General features: G+C 40.1%; 1 protein-coding gene and 1 pseudogene across 1 annotated transcript; one reads left to right on the top strand and one right to left on the bottom strand.

The window, feature by feature from the left end:
• Positions 1 to 3,551: 3,551 nt before the first annotated feature.
• Positions 3,552 to 10,180, bottom strand: GLRX2 (glutaredoxin 2). The gene is made up of 4 exons (XM_011360855.2): positions 10,021 to 10,180; positions 7,174 to 7,240; positions 4,712 to 4,888; positions 3,552 to 3,802 (listed from the first exon to the last, which is right to left on the bottom strand). Exons 1-4 carry the CDS (start codon positions 10,107 to 10,109, stop codon positions 3,650 to 3,652), a joined length of 486 nt encoding a protein of 161 aa, XP_011359157.1. The 5' UTR covers positions 10,110 to 10,180; the 3' UTR covers positions 3,552 to 3,649.
• LOC111740257 lies at positions 6,829 to 6,947 on the top strand (annotated as a pseudogene).
• Positions 10,181 to 20,426: the final 10,246 nt, after the last annotated feature.

Genomic DNA, 20,426 nt, shown 5'->3' with positions numbered 1-20,426 from the left:
AGGTGAAATAACTAGACAAATTTTTTAACAATTTTAAACCTAACGAAAAAACGACTGTGCAATTTTTTATCATGTTTTAGGAAACAGTAAAATCCAGATACATTTAAACAAAAGACGCTTTTCTCAACAGCTTCCCAATTAAATATTTTGGCAATTGAAGTGTAAATTGTTTAGTTAAAGAAAATGAGAAAATGAATGGCCATTTTTAAAATAGTAATGGGCTCCAATAAAGTTTATCTTCCAGATCTTAAAGCTAGGACCGAAAAGATAACACTTCTTAAATGGGTCACCATTGTCTTCTTTCTAGCCTATAGTTCTGGAAAAGAAGCAGAGCTACTGCAACAACTCCTACTTAGTTTTTTTCTATTATTTTTATCCAGCTATAAGGTATGGTGATATGGACTGAATGTGTCTCCCCAAAATTTATATGTTGAAACCCAAATCCCCAAAGTATTTGAAGATATGACCTTTGGTAGGTCATTAGTCTCAGCCCTCATGATGGATCGGTTCCTTTGTAAGAGAAGTGAGAGCAGGAAGATGGCCGTCCTCAACTGGGAAGAGGTCCCTCGCCAAGAACCACCTTATCCTGCACCTTGATCTTGGACTTCCCAGCCTCAAGAAATGTGAGAAAAGTTTGTTGTCTCAACCATCCTGTCCATGGTAATGGTAAAGCAAAGTTATACAGAAAAGAAGAAATGGAAACCACACATAAAATTGTAGCTAGGACCTTGGAAAACCGTGGTGAGTCCACAATAAAACATACAGAAGCCCTCCTTATCTGCGGTTTCAGTAACCTGTGGTCAACTTTAGTCTGGAAATATTAAATGGAAAATTACAGAAATAAAGAAAAAACACGTTTTAAATTGCGCGCCGTGCACAGTAGCCTGATGAAGTCTCGCGTTGCCTTGCTCCACCCTCACGTGACGTGAATCTCTCCCTTCATCCGGGTCTCCAGGCTGTAGACGCTTCCCGCTGTTGGTCACTCAGTATCCACCTCAGGTGTCAGATTGGTGGTATCTCACTGCTTGTGCTCAAGTCATCCTGGTTTTACTTCACAGTGTCCCCAAAGCACAGGAGTCGTGACACTGGGAGTTCGGATACAGCACATCAAAGCTACAAACGGATTCCTCTAAATGAAAAGGTGAGTCCTGTCCTGTTCCTGTGAGAGGCTTTACTCACTTATTACAGTGTATTATATAATTGTCCTATTTTATTATTGGTTACTGTTATTCTCTCACTGTGCCTAATTTATAAATTAAACTTAATCATGGGTGTGTCTGTGTAGGAAAAAAGCATAGCGTATATAGAGTTCAGTACTGTCCAGTTTCAGGTCGATGTCGGGGAGGGGAAAGCATTCAGTATATCTCCTGAGGATAGATGGAGACTGCTATATGTATTTCTGAGCCATCGTGATTATAGAAATTATATGTTAATGTGTCTTCTCTGTACTAAGCACTTGTTGTGATTTACATTATCTGCAGATGGTGTTATCTGCCTTTTTTAAAAAAGGAACTTACAGTTCCGAGAGATTAAGTCACCTACCTATTAGTCATGCCTAAGTATAATTAGTGAAATGAACACTCCTCTGTCTTGATCTAATAGGTGTTATCACTGCAAGTACCAGATAGGATTGTTTTCACTAAGGATTTGGTACTTCCTTGTGGTCCCTTCTGTAATCCCCTCCCTTAACCCTAGGCTTTGTAACTAGACCTGCATAACCTATTAAAACAAGTTCTTGGTCATCCAGGATTGGCAGGGCAGCTGGTCAGTCCTAGAAGACTGCCACCCACCTCCCACTCAGACACCAATTGAAGCCACGTTGTCACCTTTGCTTCTGATCAACTGGTTATAGATTGAGGGTTCAAATGAGGGGCTCTCCTTGGGTACAATTAATTTGCTAGAGTGTCTCACAGAACTCGGAGAAACATGTTACTCACTAGATCACCGGTTTATTGTAAAAGGATGTAACTCAGGAATAGCCAGATGGAAGAGATACACAGCGCGAGGTGTGGGAAAAGGGCACGGTGCTTCCATACTCTCCCCAGGCACTGCTTCCTCAAATCTCCACGTATTCACCAACCCATAAGCTCTCCAAACCCTGTACTTTTGGGTTTTTATAGGGGCTTCATCACATAGGCCCGATAGATTAAATCACCTGCCATTTGGTGATTCAATTCAATCTCAGTCCCTTGCCCCTCACTAGAAGTTCTAATTCCTTGCTTGGTTCTCCCCTTATGGGCTTTACAAGTCACTTCATTAATACAATAAAAGACACTTTTCTGGCTCAGAAAATTTCAAGAGTTTAGGAGCTGTGTGCCAAGAAAGGGATGAAGACCAAATATATCCTTATAAGTCACAATATCACACAAGAAAATAGACTTCTACTCTCTAACAAAGATTTTACAACACAGCAAGTATGTAAAATTTCTCATGACATAATGCAAAATAAAAGACACTTCATTCTCTATTGCATTCATTCCAGTATTACAAGTTATCACAGGAGATAAAATAGTCCTAATTCTTGCTTTATCAAGGTCTAATGGCAGTTTAGTAAGTTCATGTAGAAAGCATGGCCTCCGGCTGTCTTCTGCAGGTCTGTCCAAAGATTCCTTGCTGTGTTTTGACCACAAAGAAGCGCCCATTTCTTTTAAAATCCATTTTCCTCCCTTCTCTAAGTTTTCTCTTCCCAGCATCTGATAATCTGACCATGTGACACTGTGTGACTACCTAGTAAAATGCTTCTTAGGCACTTAATATTAAGTCAAGTGCATTTCTGAACTGTTTCAAAAGTTCATCCTCATATAACACTGAAATCTTCCTCCTTTTAATTTCTGTTGAAGAGCTGTACAAAATGAAAGGATTTTTTAGGCAGAAGAGGTGAGAAAAGGAAGTTTCCAGTAAAGAGTAGATTGTTTCAGGCAAAGTCACTTCTCTGTGGAGGATGGCAGGAGTCTATCAGGTAGATTTCCTCCCTCTGCTGACTAGGAAATTCCAGACCAACTGGTTGAGATTACATTCCTGGAAGGAGCTGACCTGCAATTAGGTTAGGTATTAGTCTCTGTTTTGGTGACATAGGCATAGCATATATGACTCCATTTTGGGCCCGTTGTCTTTTTTCACAATGCCCATAGGTGCAGTTCTGTTCTTTGGAACCAGTAAGTCAATAAATGACTAATTTGGGTTCTCTGAAATAAGTTTCATTCCATCCTATAAATTTAACATACTTCTCTAGAAGTACAAAGTGTGAAGTCTTGCACAATATAGTTCAAGGACATATCCCTACCAAGTTCACAACTGTACCAGTGAAAGCTTCACATTTTAATGAGAAATCAGTCTTCACCACTAAAATATATAAAAGGTAAGGAGTTAACTCCTTCTGAATAGTATATATAATAAAGAATCCCAAATGTTAACCTTCTACCTCTTGGTTGTAAAATTTCATATATAAATTCCTAATAAAACACATTCTTTATCTTTTGATATAACTCCACTCCTTCAGTTTTAGATATCACCTCTTTTTCTCAAGAATTGGCAAGCAGGAAGATGAGTGATTTATTTCCACAGTGATTTATTCATTATTTTTACAACTTTTTCATGAAGATGATTCACATATTTAAACATCCTCAAACATTCAAAAAGCATTATTACTTTAAATAACTGACATTTTACTATCACTAAAATTCTTGTTCCTTTTTTTTAAGTAACACTGATGAACCAGTGGAAGCAATTTCCCTTCTTTGTGAAGCCTATGAGTGTCAGTTGCACCTCCAATAAAAGTTCCATTGACAAATATTCTTGGCACCTGTTGGATAAACAAAGGATTAGGTGTCACCTTAGTGTCAGAAGTAGAAAACCATTTCCCATAATAATAATTGATGCCCACACCGTGGGCAATTTTATGGGCCGGGCACCATACTAAGCTCTCTTGTAAGTTCCCTATTTAAATCTTTACAACCCTTGAGTTAGGTATGATTTTTAGCCTTATTTTGGAGGGAAATGAGGCATAGGAACTTTGCCCAAGATCACAGTGACAGTAAATGACAATGATCAAATTTAAATCCAGGGCAATCTGATTCTCAAGCCCTTCTTCGTAATCACTACAGCATATAAAAAGTAAAATAAAGCAGTCTCTGTTAACATTTAAGTTTCTTACAGTTGTTTGCTAAAAGGGGACAAGTATACTATAAACTTCCATATATACACACACATATATATATACATATATATATGAACAAGAAGGGAAATGGCAACACTGTATATTTTGCTAGCAATGCTTATTATGGAAAAATCCACAAGTTTCAAGAATCTAAAAACATGGAGCACTAAAGCACTCCTACTGGCACAGTAACTGAAGACTGACCCCTGGTCTGTATTGTCCAAATGAAGGAGGAAGGATACTTTCATCAAGAGAAGAGCTCCAGGTGGCATTAAAGATTTGTAGACAAGCAAGGACTCATGACAACACCATTACCCCACCTGTCACAGTCGGCGCGCGCATGCGCGCACACACACACACGGCAAAGAGTAAAAATAAAATAAATTAACTCTGCTGTTTCCTATTCTATGAATCTGGCTTCTGGATCTGCCATTTCTTTCTCAACATAGATTCTCAGAGAATGTCTGGCTGTCTTTTCCTAACACGAAGGATATGGGCCCTAGTGATTCAGATCACCACCCCCCGGGGGAAAAGCACCACAGAGGATACACTCACGGTTCTTTCCCCAGTCATTTTGTAGAGAGCGTCCTGAAACTGGCTCCCATACTCAAGCATGTCCAGCTCCACCACTTTGTAGTTAATATCCATGCCATGGAAAAGCTCCTTCGCCATTGTGCAGTAAGAACAAGATGTTTTTGAGAAAATCACCACGCAATTATCAGAAATTGTTTCCTGAAGTAAAACAAACAAACAAAAAATCACTTTAATTTCAGACATTATCTTTTCGAAAGAAACCGTAATATAGAGGAAAGGATATGGATTTTGGGGTCTCACCATTCAGAGCTAAAACTAAGTCTCCATCATCTATTCTCTCATCCGTAGATTGAGGGTAATATTCACTTCAGAGGAGTGTCATTAGAGGAAAAGGATGTCATGGCCGGAAGGTGTTGGCATGGACTAATAACAGTAGTAACATAATCGGACCCAATTCATATCCAGCAAACACTTCTGCGTGCCAGACGCATGCACAACACTTCACTAGCTCATTTAATCCTTGCTACAGTCCTGAGATAGGTCCTGCTATCACCTCCACTTCACAGAGGAAGGCAAACGACTTACTCATAGTCCTCAGCTAAATGGCAGAGCTGGGATTTGAACCCACGCAAGTCTGATTCTACAAACCAGGCCTCTCAAATAGTTAAAAGGTGTTCCAGAGTTAGCCTCACTTCCCTTAACATTCAGTGGTGAGGGCTGACATAGGATTTCTCCTTAAACTTTCACTGACCCAGGAAGAAACAACAGCTTATAATTCAACTTCCACTCTTTCCTGTATATCTTTATAGTAAAAAAAAAAAGCAAACAAACAAACAAAAAAAAACTGGCATTACTGTATCGATAAAGTATTCATATATTGTTGTTCCTGGAAAAGCTATTTCCAGAAATGCTACTTCAATGCTTTTGAGGCAGAGGCCAGAAACTGTATTTTTAAATACTTTCCTGGATGATTCTAATGATATCAGCCTGCTTTGGAAACAAGCCTTGATCACAAAAACCAGGAGACTTTGCTAGGCATCTGCCTTACCTATGAAATGTTTTGTTTGTTTGTTTCTAAATATATGAATGTCTGGGTCCTTCAAGAGATTCTGAATGTGTAGGTCTAGACCCAGGCATCCGGATATGTTGTTCTTACATGGGTCCTAAGAAGCACCTTCAGGATGCAGGCCAAAAAGCAGAGTACCTTGGGCAAAGTGATTCAGAAGTTACACCCACCTGGGGTATCAGAATGGTTCTAAGTCACAGGCCAGCTTTCTGCAAGTGCACTATTTCTTATGCTTTCTCTTCTGCTTACTCATAATATTGAGTATAGGAGTCTATCTCAGGGAAAGCCAGCCATACCAGAATGTATTACTGAACTCATTTTATAGATGAAAAAATGAGGCTGAGACATCCATAAGACTGGGATTTGACTCAACCCATCCCAACACCAAAGCCAGCACTCTTTCCCCCGCCATGCTGCCTCACGTTACAGGCACACGGAGACTGTAAGTGACATGGATATGACCATCCTGGGTGCTGACATGTAGTACAAACATTGATGAAAAGATCCCAAAGTGAGCTGAAACTCCAGATGACAGTGCTAAACTTTCTTGAACCCTCCTCCTCACCTTTTCTCAAGATCATCCTTGGTAATAGTTCATCATTTTGTATTCTCATTTTTAAAAAGGGCAATTCCCTCACAGTAGGTTTCTAGCATTGCCGTTACAGTTGACAGCTGTGAGTGAATATTTTTTTAGGCAAATAAAGGCAGAAATGTTCTGTATGTGATAGTGGTTGGTGGTTGAGGAGCAGAGAAAGAAAAACACAAATATGTCTTAGAAGCGGCAGGAAAAGAAAAACATACATACACGAGAAATTTTTCAGAGGCAGAATTAACTGGGATTTGCAGTAGGGGAAAAAAAGAGGAAAATAGGAGAACACACCGGTGCACGGCACCCCTGAGAAGACTGTTTAGAGTATTGTGTACTAGGTTCTGTGTTAGGGAAGGAAGGCCAAAATCAAACAGTTCCCCAGGTTAAGGACACCTCGACCTGAGATGGGGAGAATGGCAAGGGGGAGCCAACCTCACAGACCCAACTGAGAGAGAGTGAAGACTCCATTATGAATGAATCTTAGTCTACGGCCGTGCCACCCTGAACAAGCCCGATCTCATCTGCTCTCGTAAGCTAAGCAGGGTCGGGCCTGGTTAGTACTTGGATGGGAGATCACCTAGGAAGACCAGGTGCTGTAGGCATAAAAAAAAAAAAAAAAAAGAATGAATCTCATGAATTTTGACTATCAAAATAGACTTTTTTGTCACAGAAATTATTTGGATAGTAGATATTAAAATAGATATTAATTTAGTAATACATTTGCTGAACTATAGCAGGTTGGATACTGAATAAACACATTCATTGTGTAAGACAAAATTTTTTTTCCACACAGGAAAGTTTTTATACTGCGTCTCCCGCATCACTCACCTGGATTTGATCTGCAGGAGCAGTTCCTGGCTTCTCCAAAGATGATGATGACATGCTGTTCCCCATCCTAAAAGGGATTTTTAAAGGTAGCACAGTTTATTGAACATTAAAGATAATATGTGAGATGAGATCCATGTGAAGAAAACCTCATATGCAAATATATATCCAAACTTAGGAAATAGAAAAAAGTTTTACTTATTATCAGTACAAAATATCGGTTTACAAAGTATTTCTTTACTAAGACCAAAAGGGCCTGTGTGCTTCTCTAACTAACTTCCCAATGCCCTTAATTATTTGATGCAATCACATTTATTATGTTTAAAGCCTGACACCAAATTTCAAAAAGACTGTCCTGATGATAGGCCCTATGACCTGACTATTGGTTAAAATGTAGTTTCCATTTTCTTATTGAAACATGCCAAAACTCCATGAACACTTTTTGACACAGATAACCTATGAAGATCCAAAGATTTTATGGATATTGAATTATAACGTTGTACACCTGAAATTTATATAATGTTATTAATAAATTTCATCATATTTTTAAAAATTTAAAAATATATTTAAAAACGGAGAGGTTTTAAAAGTGAAAAAATTTTTAAGGAAACTAAAATTTCTAAACCACAACAATCCATAGCTCCAAGTTTCCCAATCTGTAAAGTGAGAATAATCACTCCTACTGCAAAGAGTTTTGTGAAAGTGAATGAATTGATTTACAGAAAGCAGACCAGTGTCTTGAACACAGTATATGTTCAATAACGTTTGACATTATTACTGTTATTTCCTAATTACAAAGACCCTCTTTATATCAGTGTTTCATATCCGAAACCAAGCTGTTGGGAGTTTGTAAAAGGAGACATTCATTGCAACAGGAAAGTGTTCACTAAAAAAACTGACCAGTTTAGTACATCGAACCTCTCTGCCTACTCCTAGAACCTCCCCATTCACTCCCACTTTCATGATCAGCCAGTTCCAACATGGTTGGAACAATATCAGATCTCATGATGCAAACTAATTGCAGGGTGAAATTACAAATCTTAGAAAAAGGATTATAAATAAGAGGCTCCAAAAAAGAATTACTTTAATATCTGGGGATTAAGAGGTGAGAGAAAGAATTAAAGATTCAAATATTCTCCTGATGATTATGTTGCAAACTCAAGTTTTGATAGAAAAAATTTTCCCTCCAAACACTTGAATTATTCACTGTGAGTATACTTAAAATTTAAATGTTGTTAACCATAAAAGTATGCTACTTTTTTAAATGTTTAGCTTTTTCTTAAGGTATCCATCAAACCTTTTTTCTTTTTCTTTTTCTTTTTTTTTTTACTGTATAGCATAAAACTTTACTGTTTTAAGAATCTACTTTAAATGGCTTTTTACATGTTGTCCTTGGATGATGAGCATCTTTCTGCCTGTACCCTTAAAATAAGGAAGCTATAACAAACATCACTTTCAGTAATCACAAAGAAGAGTTAGAGACAGAAACTATTGGAATGGAACATTGTAATTCTACAATATTTCAATATATTGTTTCTTGCTTCCCAATAGTTTAGCAAGGAAACCTTTAAAAGGAAAAGGGCCTGTGTGCTCATCTCAGACAGAGGGTAGGAGAAGCAAGCTAGACAAATTGTAGCCAACTTAGTTAGACAGTGCAGCTTTAAGGAAAAAGCAGACTGAGTTTCTGGAATATAAACCAGAAAAGAAAGAAGGTTAATTAGTTCTGGCCTGGACCTTAGAAGGTGCTTTGTTGGAATAAATCAGCAGTCTATTTGGTTTATCAACTAAGAAAACAAGCCCTTTCCATCTCAATTCCAACATGCTTCATCCCTTAAACCATCTACTACAATATTCACTATTGAAGGAGTTCCAGTAGAACTTTCTTAAGAGGATTTTTTTGGGGGTAGTGATAGCAGGTAGAAGGTGCATTCTGAAATATCACCCCCTTCCCTGCCAACTAAAAGAGAAAGTTTCTGGAAAGGACCTTTCTCCTTATTCTAGTTGAGTTTTGCAAAAGTTATCGCCTATTAAGGAGAGGGACATCAACGGAGAAGTCAGTCAGTGCACAATAAACCTTTCACTTCAAACGATGAAGCACCCACTTGTCATGCCACATGCATGGAGCGCCTACTATGTGCTTAGCAGGCAAAATGCTAAATGCTCCAGAGAGACATATCATTATTGGTAGGAGTTACCAGATCGAATGGGTAGGAAGTGACTCTCAGGCAGGGAGAGATGCACAGTGGACCGCGCAGACGTGCGAGCCGGCAGAACAGCCTGGACTAGGTAGGGGTGGGCACATCAGCTCAGCCAGTGGATCTTCTTTGCCGGTATTGGAATGCGGGCAACACAGGGAAAGCACTGTCCTCCGTGTAGCCTAAGGCGACCTCAACATGCATAAATCACAGTCCCTGTCCGCAAGGACGTGCCCACTTATTAGGAAGCGTCCCCTTCACTTCCTACACTAGGGTTACCAGAGTAGCAAATAAAAATGCAAAGCTCTCGATTACATTAGAATCTCAGATACAAAGCGACTGTTTGGTCTGAGTACGTTCTGTGTAGTATCTGGGATATACTTAAGACAAAACAATTATTCACTGTGTATTAGAAATCCCAATTTATTAAGGCATCTTGTATCTTATCTGGCAATCATGGGGCGGGGGGACGGGGTGTCCAAGCGGTCACGACTCAAGTATTCTGAACCAAGGCGCTCAACCTCTCAGGGCACCATCCCCTCCCCACCAGTTCCGGGCCTCCGCCTGATGGGACTTGGGACCCAGGCGGCGCCAGAGCCACGGTACCGAGGCCTCTGCACCCCGCCGAGCTCGCCCTGCACGCCGCGCCCGGTACCTGAAAGCCTTCCCGAGGAGCCAGCCCCCCGAGCCGGTCCCGCTCCGGGCGACACGCGTCCCTGCCAGCACCGCACGGCGCCAAAACATGGTCCAAGACCGGGCCGCAGCAAACAGAGGCTGGTGCGACAGCGGTCTGAGGGAGCCCGCCTCCGCCGGCAGGCCCCGCCCCGCAGCCTGGCCCCGCCTCAGCCGGCAGGCCCCGGCCCGCCCCCGGCCCCGCCTCCGCCAGCAGGCCCCGCCCCGTGCGCCCAGCTACGCCTCCGCCACCGGCCACTCTCCTGTCCGCTGCTAGCGTGGTCTCAGTGGGGCTGGCGCGAGTTTCCTCGCTCCCTCGCCGCCGAACTAGCAGCACAGCTGGAACTCAGATTCTTGGTGGTCCCAGAGAGTTCCGCCCTCGGTCCCAGCCAGAACCTCACCTGCTGGTCTCCACGGCTCGTTCAAGCTTCGCACCTGTTTCTGTCTGGGTTAGGGACGCTCGTAAAGGCTCATAGGCATGTGGGGACAGTGAGTGGCTTTATGGCCAACATTCTGGCGAAAAGGACTAAAAACATAATGACCGTCCAAAACAATCCAAGTACCTAAGGATGACGGCGTCTTCACAACTTCCTGTCGGACAGGTCTCTATGTTGGTGAACTAAGAGCCTAAATATGCCGTCTTAAAACAAGGCCATTGATCTAGAATCCATAACAATCATGGGAATATTGAATTTTAACTCATAGTTAAAAAAGTAATTCAATGTAGAACGTTCGTCGAAAGAAAACAAAGATTGTGTCTTAAAAGTAAAAGTGAGCTTAGAAAATAAAACTTAAAAAGAGCCCAGAGTTCTCCTGCCATGACTTTGAAAATAGGCCAGTGCTGCTAATGACAAGATTGTGCCACTGAGTCATAGTAATAATAGGCCTCTGTGCAGTCGCTCGCTGTATAAGAGGAGGCGGGTCATCTCCTAACTTACTGAAGATATTGAAATCTATTTGTTAAGTAAGGTCAAAGGTCAAATGGTATGGCTACATTCTAAACAATTATTAGAACAATCCATACCTTTTTCCATCCTTCATGCTCAACTAAGTTTAATATCCATGTTACCAGGTTACAAAATTGGAACTTCAGTCTCTGATAGTTTTCTAACTTCAAGTAGGCTATGCTTCTTGACTTCATAAAAAGAGGATAGTTGCAAAAACAAATACCCTAAAAGATGTGAAGTCATTCTTCATAAATCCAAAATTAACTTTAAAAATTAAGATATGTTATTTATAGTGTTATGGAATTTTGTTTTGTTTTTTAAATCAATCAAAAGAGAGCATTTAGGAAATTCACTGTTATTTTTGGTTTTGAAGTAGAATTTTAGCTTATTGTCTCAAATAGTTTTACAAAATAAGGACCATTATGAGGTGAAATAATCATGTCACCATTTAATTTTGATATAGCAGAGATGACCTATGGTTAAGTCCAGAATTCATTGGACAGATTTTTTAAAAGGGATCCCACAATGACAGTACTTCAGACAAAAATGGTATGCCTGAATTAACCATGATATATCATAATTTTCAAGTTCTTTGTGCTTGAATGGGTAGCTACAGAAGTGATGACTTTTGGTGGTAACCGTGATGTGTACAGTAGCACAGTAAGAAGCACGCGGTTTGTTCGTGCATGGTGAGAACACAGTGTGGGACGCCCAGCACAGCAGAGTCAAGACTGTACTGGCAGCCTGCTCTTCGCGAGGCTCTGGGGAGGAGGACTTGCGGTCAGCCCCTGCCATACCCAGGTCTTCCTTCGGCACAGAGGGCGCCCCACGGGGCGGGACCCGGGAGCCCAGAGAAAGCGCTGCGGGCCGCGGCCGGCCACTGACCACCATGCTCACCACTGACCAGGTTGGCGCATCCGAAACTCCCGCGGGCGCCGGGCCTGGCCCTGCCTGCGTCCTGCCTCCTGGTGCTGCCCCGCGAAGCCCAGGCCGGCCGTGGAAGCTCCGGGTCGAAAGTACGGCTGGACCTGTCACCCAGAGACTCGCAGGTGCTGACGGCTGCGCAGGTGGCCTTGGCTGCAACATGGACAGCAACAGCCTCTACTACCTCCTTGACGCGAACATCCTCAAGGCGTAGAGACAGCTAGTGGCCGGCGTCAGGTCCTACCCAGGCGCGGAGATGCCGGGAGCCGCCGGGAGGGCGCGGTGGCGGGAGACTGGCTGCAGGAAGGCAGGAGGAGACGCTGCGCTCAGGCTTGGGCGTCGTCGTGTCCGGGGGAGACCCCTCCAGCTTCTAAGCCCCCCCAACCGCCGTGGCGTAGACCCCCTGCGGCCGCGGGAGCAGAGGAGCGGGCGGGCGGCTGGTAGAGGGCACTTCAGCTCCATGGACCACATCTGTTGCAATAGTTTGCTAGCACAGTTTCTCGGAAAATAAAAAGAATATTGGTAAATACAGCCTTATAACTTCTATTTTTTTTTCACCACTCAACATGGCGTCGTTTCAAATAATTGACATACCTTTACAGTTTTGTTTTTTTTTAACTTGTGTTTTTATTGCTTAAATTGTCAATGAAAGCTCACACATTTTGTTTGCCATCAAGAGCAGGTTTATCCCCTGCCTACGTTGAAAGCTGCTAAGCTCACTAAATTAGATCTTTTACTCAAAAGGGCTCTTAAGGGAGGTCCTCTGTTGTGGGTCCAATCTGTGGACCCTAGCCCTCTTGGGAAGCTTTGCAAATTCTCCCTCCAAAGAAACTTAAAAAAAAAAAAAGTGTGTGATTGTGAGCCCTCCAGGGTCAGCTATTTTACCAGTTTCCTAGTGCTGCTCTAACTCACTATCACCAATTGAAAAGAACAGAAATTTATTTTCTCACAGTTCTGGATGCTGCAGGTATAAAATTTGGCAGAGTGGTCGGTGTTCTTTCTAGAGGCTACTGTAAAGGAGAATTCATTTCCTTCCTCTTCCACCTTCCCGTGGCTCCAGGTGTTCCCTGGCTTCCTTGACTTGTGGCCACATCTCTTCAATCACTGCTTCTTCACATGGCCTCTCCTGTTTGTCCCTAATAAGGACACTAATGATTAGATTTAATGCCCACCTGGATAATCTAGGATGATCTTCGTAAGGTCTATATCCAAATTACATCTGCAAAGACTCAGTTTTCCAAGTAAGATAACATTTAAAAGTTCCAGGGATTCAACCTGGATATTTTGGGGGAAGGACCATTTTTTTCAGCCCACCGCCATTTTTCAGCCTACATAACCTAAAACAGACTAGAGAAAGCCTGATATTTCATTACTGTCTTGTGTATTTTGTGAACATTCTGTGAATTTTGCATTGCGCTAATTTTGTTTTTGTTTTACTATATTACTTCATTCTTTCCCTGTGTCAGTTACTGATGGTCATTTTAGGCACAGTATACAACAAAGTACCTGCCCATAAGAGATAACATATCTTTTCTTCAATTTTGTGAACATGGTGTAAAATTCACGGTTCATAAAGATGTGTCCTATTTTCCCTTTGGCCTCACTATTACATACCCTGTCTGAAAAGGGAAAACAAATTTGTGTGCCCATGCATTGTTATAGACTGAACAATGTCTCCCCCTTTTGTTTTTCCCCCCAAGTATACTGCGACTGTAATTAAAATCACATTGGCTTAAAACTGTGGATGAAAAAGGGGCCACATACCAAATCTGACAAATTCAGAAGAGGCCTGCAAGGCAGGCCTTACAAACTCAAAGACTGAAAGTAACCACGCAAAATGGTCGGAACATAAAAATCCCTAACTAAAAGCGGGTCACCTGCAGCTTCCTTGACAAAGGTTAATATTTACCTCCAGTGAGTCCATCTGTTGTCTTTTTACATCTAAGATAATATCCTTTTGAAATGTCAGAGTAATCTTTTCCAGATCTCTTCGGACACAACTGCCAGCAGCAGAACAGGAGACCACAGAACCCCTCACTGTTCTTATTCCCTGCATCACACCTCTATGTGCTGTAAACGTTTACTATCCTGGACCAACCCATGAAAAGAAGTATGTCTCACCATTTTGCTTTTTATCCAATCTCAGAGATTCCCTCCTTTGCTTTTTCCTTCTCCCTTAATCTACCATGAATGGATTTCATGTAATCCTCCTTACATCTCCTCCTTTGATTCTAATGTATAAAGTAAACTGCAAAACTGCCATTCTCCAGAGCATTTTCTCAATTCGTTGAGATTTTGCTTCCTGGCGGTTGTCGTCAGTTTGGCTCAAATAAACTCATTAAAATTCTCTACAGGTTTGGATGTTTCTTACGTTGAGAAAACCATTACTGAAATTCATTGTAAGCCTTTTGGCACTATAGAGTTTCTTATTTTACAAGTACAAAAATTACAACACATTATTATTTTGCAGGAAAGCTTCAGAAGGACTGCTGCTTTTCCAAACAATCAGTTTTCCAATGCCCTGACATCAAATGGGTGTTCCATGATTCAATTCAATGCTGACATTCACCACCTAGAGTTAGCAAACACCCCCGCAGGTTCAGCCCTGCAAGACTGCCTCCTTTTCAAACACCATCCACAAAGGGGGAGGCCAGGCTACCTGCACTTATGCCTGCCCAACTACAAATTTGGATGCTACTACAACCTCTCTTCAGGTTCGATAATTTGCTAGAAAAACACAAAACTCAGGAAAGCGCTGCTCTTACAGTTGTATTATGAAGGATACACCTCTGGAACCACCAAATAAAAGAGACACACAGGACTGGGTTGTGGGGAGGTTGGTTGCAGAGCTTTCAGACGCTCTCCAGGTAAACACTACTCTCCCAGCAAATCAATATGTTCACTAACCCAGAAGTTCCCCTGAAACCTTATTGTTCGAGAGTTTTCATCAAAGTTTAATTGCATAAGCAAGACTGACGAAATCATTGGCCTTTGGTGCTAGAGAGGCATGGTATTGAATGTTCAACCCTTAAACACAGCCAACCCCTCCCTTGAAACTAAATAAGAAAGCCCCAGGAATCGCCTCATTAACAGAAACTCAGGTACAGGGGAGTGGGGCTTGTTATGAATAACAAAAGACACTTCAACCACTCAGGAAATTCCAAGGTTTTAGGAGCTCTGTGCCAGGAACTAAACCAGGAGCAAAACCCAAATACATATATATTTTTTAATTATAACACGAGGACCTATCTAGTCTTTTTATAGAAACCCAGGGATAAAAAGCTGTAACAATGGAGGTGTCAGATGTTATTTGAACTTCTTATACTCAGAAGACGTATATCCTAATTCAAGAATGAAATGAATAAGAAAATACTTTTGTTAGGTACATTAGAATATGCAGCTGCATAGTAAAAATGGAAAGGATTAAAGATTTATTTAGATATTTTGTCAAACTGAAAGATACTTAAATGCTCTGAGCCTGGAGAACAGGGGAAAGAAACCCAGTGAGTATTTTATACCTACATGGAAGAACTGGGAGCAATATTTTTGAACCAAGTATGCCCTCGGTATATTTTTTACATAGGAAATAAAAGATACGTCCTTGATTAGGGGAACTTCCTTTAAAGAATGTAGTAACTTTACCACTTCAGTTTTCTGAAGAATTAGCAGCTGGTATGTTCTAATGAAAGTATTTGCTGTTATTTTCTGCCAAGTACTAACTTCTATATCAGTTCTATATCCATAAAATGTGTGTTATTAAATTTCTGGGTCAATGGACTCAAATGCCAAGACCAGAAAATGTGTTGTTTTTTTTGAAGTGTGAGCAAATTATTATTTTTTTGAAGATCTCTGGTGGTCTATAACCCTTGTACTAGGCAAATTAATAACTCTGAGTGCCATCCGGTGTTGAACAAACAGTGTTCTGTGATAGACGTTTTCTAACCTTTGCATTCTGGAATTTTGTCTTTTCTGTCTCTACAAGGGTCAATGTTGCTTTGCCTTGTCCATTTTCTTCTGTCAAGAAGAGGTTAACCTTGTATTTTTATTCTTCCTTTTCTTATGAATTTAAAGAGAATGAATGGGGGAGCTATGTTTTCAACTTCACTGGAGAATACAATCATATTTGAGACTAAAAAATTCATTTATTAGTATGGAAAGCTTTAACTATTGATGTAGAAGATTAATGTATGTGTCTTGTAAAATTTAATAGAGGCACATAGTGTAAATTCATGTTTATAATTTAGTAAATTATCTGCTTCATACTGAAGACAGAAATTTCGGTGGCATTTCAAAAAAAAGCATATTCCCCTGAATCTCTTAACTCTTTATGATGTAAAGATTGGTACTCCTCTCTCCACAATGTGTTCCTGCTGGTCTTTGAAGGTCATTGACAGAATCCATGTTTCTGTCAAGATTCAGCAGAGATCCTCACTGCCACAGACTGGGACCCCAGACTCTCTCGTCTGGACCTCTGAAATCTCTTGTGTCTCTTTCTGCTTAAGGCCATTATACCTGGATTGGGGAGGTATATTTAATTGAGTTTCAACATTTTGTTCAAGTACTTCACATTGAGTTTTATCCCCTTTCCTAGGAAAACTCTATTGTTATCTGACCAGATTTGTATTTGTTCCTTAGTGAAATTGTTTTGTAGCCTTCAAACCCTTTCTCCTATGGTCCGTCAGAAGCAGACATGCAGAGGCCCTGAACATCTATCCTTGACCTGGCTCCCAAAGTTCCTTCAAAGTGTCTTTGAACCAACTTTGCCTTGAGTCTCCATTTAAAAATTACATAAAAACTTCCTCCTTAGTCTTGTCTTTGTGTCCCTGCTCTGTTTAATTTTATCTGCTTACAAGCAGGAGGTTTAGCCCACCTGTGTTTGGTGAGGATTAGACTTTGGCCAAATTCCAGAGACATGAGGTTTCATAAGTACCATCTTTAGGAAGCAGCTGCAGTTTTCACAGGGTATTCTCAATTGAAAATTGCCACGTCTATGCCCCAAACCCTGCTTCCCTCATGTTCTTAACACCCTAATGTTAACTTGTGTGCTTATCTCTCTGTCACAATTATAAGAGGGACAATTTAGAACTGCACTAGTCACTTTGGCTACCTTTGACAAGAACAAGATTGTTCATTTGAGAGGTGCTTTAGAACAAAAATAAATCCTCATGAGGAAATTGTCTTGTTTGTGTATAAGAAAGAGACTTTTCTAATTTATGGAAGGAGACACCTGCTCCTTCATGTCCACATTTTGTAGACTGATAAGGTTTGGCTTTTTAATTATATGATAAAATTGTCAAGGGCCCAAGTTAGTCTTTAAATCAGCTATAATAACACTCTTTTGTGTGTGTACACATTAAAATGGGTATTTCCACATCTAAATTTCTCTTCTCTCTTTGCAAAGAAAGTATTAGCTTTTTGCAGTGGTAATTTTACATTCGTCTGAAGATGACCGCTTTTCATTTTGTTCTGCTTTTCCTTCTCTTGAAAATATAAAGATTAACTAATGGATCGAACAAAAACATTCAGTTGTGTGCTCACTCTAGGAATATGCAGTTCATATACAGTCATGATATCTAAAAAAAAGTTGTCAAACTCAGTTTTATTTTGTGAATCCTGAAAAGTGCATTTACTGAATAGCCCTGGTTACATAGCTATAATACAAGAGCTTTTGGCATGATTAAGAGTTTGTAAATTTTAATTTACCATGTAAAAACAATGTCAACACAATATTTTGTTTTGCACAGACTAGGGTTAAATTTCTCATGATTAAAATTTACTAAATTTCCTATGCTGGTTTTGAGAGTTAATTTATCATTGTATAACATGATTAAAATTAATGCGTTCACGATAATTGTAAATTACAGATCCCTAACTAACTTTAAGACTTTAGACAAATGATTAAGTTAACTAATAACTAATCTTTTGATGCCTGGGCAATTTCTAAGTAAAAAGCAGATAAAAAAACATTGGTTGGTTTTAAACAATTTTTAAAAATTCTTATTTCTTACAATGGCAATAGATTAAGAAAATATGCAAATGTCTGAGTGATATCTATGTGTGCTTATTTTAACACCTCAAAATTGTTAAGATAATATAAAATGCACATTTATGAAAAACAGTAGTTAAGAAATTATTGGTTTTCTGTCTTCTGGTATTCTTCTTTGTCTGGAGAAAAAGAAGATGGTTATTTTGGTTAAATATCATAATTAATATGACTGGTTGACTATATTAGGTGATAGTAATTAAAGAGAAATACAAGACTGTATGACAATCAATATAACTTTCTTTTTAAGTGTTATTATTGTTTAAGATGTTAAATTTAATATTATCTATACATTATTTTAATATACATAATTTAAGGCTATAGTTTAAAAATTTTAAATATATTATTTGTATATTTATATATTCATTAATGCCTAAATACAAATGTGCATAAATGTATATTTATAAATCTTATATAGTCAATATCTGAATAATATACAAAAGAGTAAATTAGAATTTGGGTCTTTTTTTCTGTAAAAGAATTTTTATCCTGTGCCAAATTAGTAGGAGGCTCCCTTTTGTCACTAAAATATTTTAATTCTCAGTGTTTTTTTAACAGATTCTTAAATCGTTTTGAAAAGATTCCTTTTGAAAAAATTTAGTTCCTTATACAATTGTTGTCTTTTGCTGTTTTTACAATGTTGCTTGTAAATATTTCTTGTCTTTAGATATTTATAACTTTTGTTCACTCCAGCAACTACTTTTGTTTTTTCTCAATTTAGGTCCCAGATTCAGAATAATGCCTAAACTCTCAAAATGGCCATTGGGTAAAAAAGAATCACTGCTTTAAACATGAAAGGTCAAAAAACATAATTAGAATTTTCTAGCATTCTTCAAATTTTAAAAAATAAGTATGGGAAACCCTTGTTTACAAAACTTAGGAAAAAACTGACAATGCAAAAAGACATCTTAGGTTAATTATACATACAAAAAAGTGTGTTAATAAAAATATATTTTAATGATTGTAGTATACTTTTCAAGTTAAATGAAGCCTATCAAAATATTTTGTTTCCAGGATCCTGAATTCAAAAATCTTTTTTTTTGTTGTTGTTTTTCATGAAAGGTCTGAACAAGCACGATCGGTACTGACTCTTAGGAGGATTATTCAGTCTTTCATTAGGTCCAGCCACCAAAGTACACCCTTCTTGTCAAAAGAGCCTTAACTAACAGTGCTAAAGCATATGGAAGTTTCAATTGACAGTTCTAGGGTCTCCACTGAACCTAATTGTTCCCCAAGCCATGCACTTTTTTACTGACAAAAAACACTCAACACTTCTCAGCTAGCTGCCTAACCGCCTATAAAATACTGTTGTCTCATTCACATACCACTATCCTTTACAACAACACTAAACCCAGTCACCCTGGTTTCCTTACTGAAAAGGATAATCCCACCATTGATTACCTCCTTAGGACACTATCTGTAATACAGCATGTCCTTGAGTGACATCGTTTTCTTCAAGGTCATTTAGTTATAACGTTGATGAGAAAAAAAAAAAAATTGTATTCAGGCCAAAGCGACTCTCTGGGTGGTGTGCACTTTTCTCCATGCTGCATGTATTTCTGCCCACATCCCAAAGGTGTGCACGGTGAGGTTCACTGGTGTCTCTACATCTGAGTGAGTGCAGGCCTGTGTGAAATCATAGTGAGCTAACAATTAAGAATGATAAAAACAAATAAGGTAATGATTTTCTAACCCCGTTTGAGTTTAGGACGGTGGGTGGCTGTAGCCTCTCCAACAAGCTCAGGGTACTAGGTGGGACCCACCCTGGACAGGCTACCTTTCCATCACAGGGCCACTCGCACCTACCCGCACTCACTCAGGCTGGGACAATGGAGACACAACCTCACCTGCACATTTTTGGGACATGGAGGAAACCAGAGTACCCGGACTCCCCGGGGAAAACTCATGCAGACATGAGGAGGAGGTGCGAACTCCATACTGGCAATGGCCAGGGTGGAAGGTGATGTTTTTTTTTTTTTTTTCCCTCATCAGGATGGAAAAAAGTCATCATCTAAGGAACTGCGAGGGAAGATTCCCCATTTGTGACATTTTGATGATCTGCTGGACCTTTTCACTTAATTCTCATTCTACGTCCATTTTCTCCATCACCCAACTGATGCTTTGAGAAGGTACATAGCTTGACCCAGGTCAAACAGCAGTAACAAATGCGGTGCCCCGGACTGACCGCCGCTGGACTACTAAGTCCTTTCCAGTACGTGAATCCACCAAAGCTCAAACGACCCCAAACCTCGCCCTTCTAAAGGGGCTTAATCACTAAGATCCAGAGGCCACTTGCTAGGCCCGGGTCCGACCTAGGTGGGAAGGTAAGCCTATTATTCTGCAAATCTTTCGCCAAGCTCCATCGTCGCCAAAGGAGGGACCTGAGAGCCTTTGGCCGCACTGAGGGGTAGTCACCGAGCACTCAGCGCGCGCTTTAGGGTCGGAGGCGCGGCCCCTTCGCGCAGGTGCGCGCGC

This window comes from Pteropus vampyrus, unplaced genomic scaffold (genome assembly GCF_000151845.1).
Source record: "Pteropus vampyrus isolate Shadow unplaced genomic scaffold, Pvam_2.0 Scaffold60, whole genome shotgun sequence".
NCBI lineage: Eukaryota > Metazoa > Chordata > Mammalia > Chiroptera > Pteropodidae > Pteropus > Pteropus vampyrus.
Note: the sequence above shows the minus strand (reverse complement) of the source record. Positions and strands in the feature narration are given on the sequence as shown.

Bases quoted from the DNA above. Each gene is read 5' to 3' on its own strand.
- GLRX2 (XM_011360855.2), bottom strand. From the start codon at position 10,109: ATGTTTTGGCGCCGTGCGGTGCTGGCAGGGACGCGTGTCGCCCGGAGC. The intron at 7,241-10,020 runs GTACCGGGCGCG...AATCCCTTTTAG, and splicing joins CTCCTCGGGAAGGCTTTCAG to GATGGGGAACAGCATGTCAT. The intron at 3,803-4,711 runs GTGAGTGTATCC...TTTATCCAACAG, and splicing joins AAATGACTGGGGAAAGAACC to GTGCCAAGAATATTTGTCAA.